Source organism: Phaseolus vulgaris, chromosome 1, assembly GCF_051622355.1.
Source record: "Phaseolus vulgaris cultivar YP4 chromosome 1, ASM5162235v1, whole genome shotgun sequence".
NCBI lineage: Eukaryota > Viridiplantae > Streptophyta > Magnoliopsida > Fabales > Fabaceae > Phaseolus > Phaseolus vulgaris.
Genome location: NC_143498.1, coordinates 19,513,576 through 19,516,594, shown reverse-complemented (window position 1 = coordinate 19,516,594; position 3,019 = coordinate 19,513,576). Strand labels below are relative to the sequence as shown.

General features: G+C 48.1%; 1 protein-coding gene across 1 annotated transcript; it reads right to left on the bottom strand.

Moving 5' to 3' along the window:
• Positions 1-252: 252 nt before the first annotated feature.
• LOC137815580 (uncharacterized) lies at positions 253-2,708 on the bottom strand. Its single transcript, XM_068618695.2, has 3 exons — positions 2,525-2,708; positions 2,311-2,426; positions 253-1,500 (listed from the first exon to the last, which is right to left on the bottom strand). Exons 1-3 carry the CDS (start codon positions 2,706-2,708, stop codon positions 253-255), a joined length of 1,548 nt encoding a protein of 515 aa, XP_068474796.2.
• Between the last annotated feature and the right edge of the window lie 311 nt (positions 2,709-3,019).

The window sequence follows — 3,019 nt, the reverse complement described above, 5'->3', positions numbered from 1 at the left end:
CCTTCTCTTCTAACCCCTCAACAGAACTCGGTTGGTAGACTCAACTTGCCCATTCGTTTGGGGGTGTTCGACTGATGCAAACACCTACTTTATCTTGAGTTCTGTACACAAATTTCCCAGCTGTTGGCTTGCAAACTGGGTGCCATTATCAGACACCAACCATTTTGGGACTCCAAAGCGACATACTATATTTTTTCAAATGAAGTGTTGGATCTTGTGGGCTGTAATCTGCTATACTGGCTCAGCCTCTATCTACTTCATGAAATACTCTATGGGAACCACGAGGTACTTCATCTGTCGTACTGCCAAAGGAAATGCGCCTAGAATATCGATTCCCCAAGTATGGAACGACCAAGGGCTATAGATCAACCCGAGCTCTTCTGGTGGCGCCTTGTGCCAGTCAACGTGTTGCTGACATTGCTTGCACTGTTGTGCGTACCTTGTGCAGTCTTCCCTTATGGTTTGCCAATAGTATCCCGCACGAAGGGCCTTTAATGCGAGATATTGACCACCGATATGACTCCCGCATATCCCTTCATGGAGTTCTGCCATTATTCGCATGCACTGCTCTCCACTTACACATACCAAAATAGTGTGGGCAAACCCGTGTCTGAACAATTCCCCGTCAATGAAGGTATATTTGCTCAAATTTTTCTTTATTTTTCTGGCCTCTGTGGGTTCCAGCGGGAGTATCCCATCGGCCAAGTAACGCTTGTAGGGCGTCATCCAGGTTTCTCCTCTTTCAACCAGGCAGACCTGCAACGACTCTTCCCCAAAAACTGGATATGCGCTTATCCTGGGTGTTTTCAACGTCTCCTGAGTCAATGACCGATGAATTCTCTTCCTCCCTTCCGACGTGCTAACTTGATGGACCTTTACCAAATTATTTGTAGTGAAGGTTCGAGGTGTCCTCAGGCTTTCCTGGACGACTTTCCTTTGTCTGCCCCCCTTTCTCGAACTGACGAGCTTTGCTAGTAAGTCAGCTCGGGCATTCTTCTCTCTAGGGACATGTACCAACTCAAACACCGCAAATGATTTCTTCAGGATTTGGACATATTCTAGATAAGCAGCCATCTGAGGGTCTTTGGCCTGGTACTCTCCTGTTACTTGGCCCGTGACTAGTAAGGAGTCACTCTTCGCCAGCAAACTCTGCGCACCCATCTCCTTGGCTGATAGTATTCCAACGATCAAAGCCTCATACTTTGCATGGTTGTTATTGGCCTTGAAAGCGAACCGCAGAGCCTGCTCAATCAATAGTTCATTTGGCCCTTCCAGGATGACGCCAGCCCTGCTACCTTGTTTATTAGAGGAACCATCTACAGAGAACACCCATCGGAAGTCGGACTCTTCATGGTGTGTGTCTACCGAGGATAGCTCTACCACGAAGTCAGCGTAAACTTGGCCTTTGATAGGGCCTTTGGGCTCGTACTGTACGTCGAATTTTGATAGCTCTACCGCCCAATGCACCATTCTTCTAGCAACGTCTGGCTTTTGTAAGACCTTGCAAATGGGAAGGTCTGTCATCACTACCACGATAAAGCTTTGGAAGTAGTGGCGAAGTCTTCTCGCTAAGAACACCACTGCCAGAGCTGCCTTCTCTAGGGCCTGGTACCTCACCTCGGGCCCTTGCAATACTTTGCTCACAAAGTAGATTGGCTTCTGTATCTGGTCCTGTTCCTGCACGAGGACCGAACTGATCGCCCGATCAGTGATCGCAAAGTATAGGCGAAGCGGGGAATCTAGCTGCGGCTTGCATAACACTGGTGGACTGGCCAGACACTCCTTCAGCTTGAGAAACGCCTCTTCACACTCTCTGGTCCATACAAACCTACTGTTCCTCCTCAGGCACTGGAAATAGGGGTGACCTTTGTCCCCTCCAACCGATACAAATTTGGACAGAGCGGCCATCCGCCTTGTTAATTAGGTTTCGCCTCCTTCAATTAGGCATACTTGCATTGAATCTTCCCCTGATAACGCGTATGTGCTTATTCTGGGCATTTTCAGGGTCTCTTGAGTCAACGACCGGTGACTTCTCTTAGCACCTTCTGCGGTGCTTATCAGCTGGACTTCCGTTGTGACTTCTGTGGTGGTTCGAGGTGTCCTCAAGGTCTCCTGTATGACTGTCCTCTGCTTGCCCCCCTTGCTTGAACTGGCGAGCTTTGCTAGCAAGTCAGCTCGGGCATTCTGTTCTCGAGGGACATGTACTAACTCGAACACCGCGAAAGTCTTCTTCAAGATATGGACATACTGTAGGTATGCGACCATCTGGGGGTCCTTGGGTTGGTACTCTCTGATAACTTGCCCTATTACCAATAGGGAGTCACTCTTCGCCATCAGACTTTTCGCCCCCATCTCTTTAGCTAGCAACATTCTAGCTATCAGGGCCTCATACTGGTTATTACTGGCCTTGAAAGCAAACCGTAGGCCTGCTCAATCAACAACCCATTTGGACCTTCCAAGTTGACACCAGCTCCGCTACCCTGTTGGTTTGAGGATCAATTTACGAAGAGGACCCACTTGAAACCTGCTTCCTCTTGGTGCATGGCTGCCGAGGAGAGCTCTACTACGAAGTCAGCATAAACCTGGCCTTTGATAGGTCCTTTGGATTCGTACTGCACATCAAACTCTGATAATTCCATCGCCCAACGCACCATTCGTCCTGCCACATCAGGCTTCTGTAAGACATTGCGAATGGGCAAGTCTGTCATTACTATCACGATGAAGCTCTGGAAGTAGTGGTGAAGTCTTCGAGCTGAAAACAATACCGCCAAAGCTGCCTTCTCTATGGCCTGGTACCTCACCTCAGGCCCTTGCAACACTTTACTCACGAAGTATATCGGCCTTTGTACCTGGTCCTGCTCCTGAACTAGGACCGAACTAATGTGAGTTGAATCAAGCATAAACAATTTTCATCATATGAACACAAGAATATATGTGAAGAAAGACAACAATTAAGAGTTGACAACAAGGACAAACAATTAGGAACAAGTGGAGGAACTTAAGGAATCATCATTGAAGT

Bases quoted from the DNA above. Each gene is read 5' to 3' on its own strand.
- LOC137815580 (XM_068618695.2), bottom strand. From the start codon at position 2,708: ATGACAGACTTGCCCATTCGCAATGTCTTACAGAAGCCTGATGTGGCA. The intron at 2,427-2,524 runs GTTTCAAGTGGG...TTGATTGAGCAG, and splicing joins CATGCACCAAGAGGAAGCAG to GCCTACGGTTTGCTTTCAAG. The intron at 1,501-2,310 runs GTAATAGGGCAA...CCCATTTGCAAG, and splicing joins CGAAGAGTGACTCCCTATTG to GTCTTACAAAAGCCAGACGT.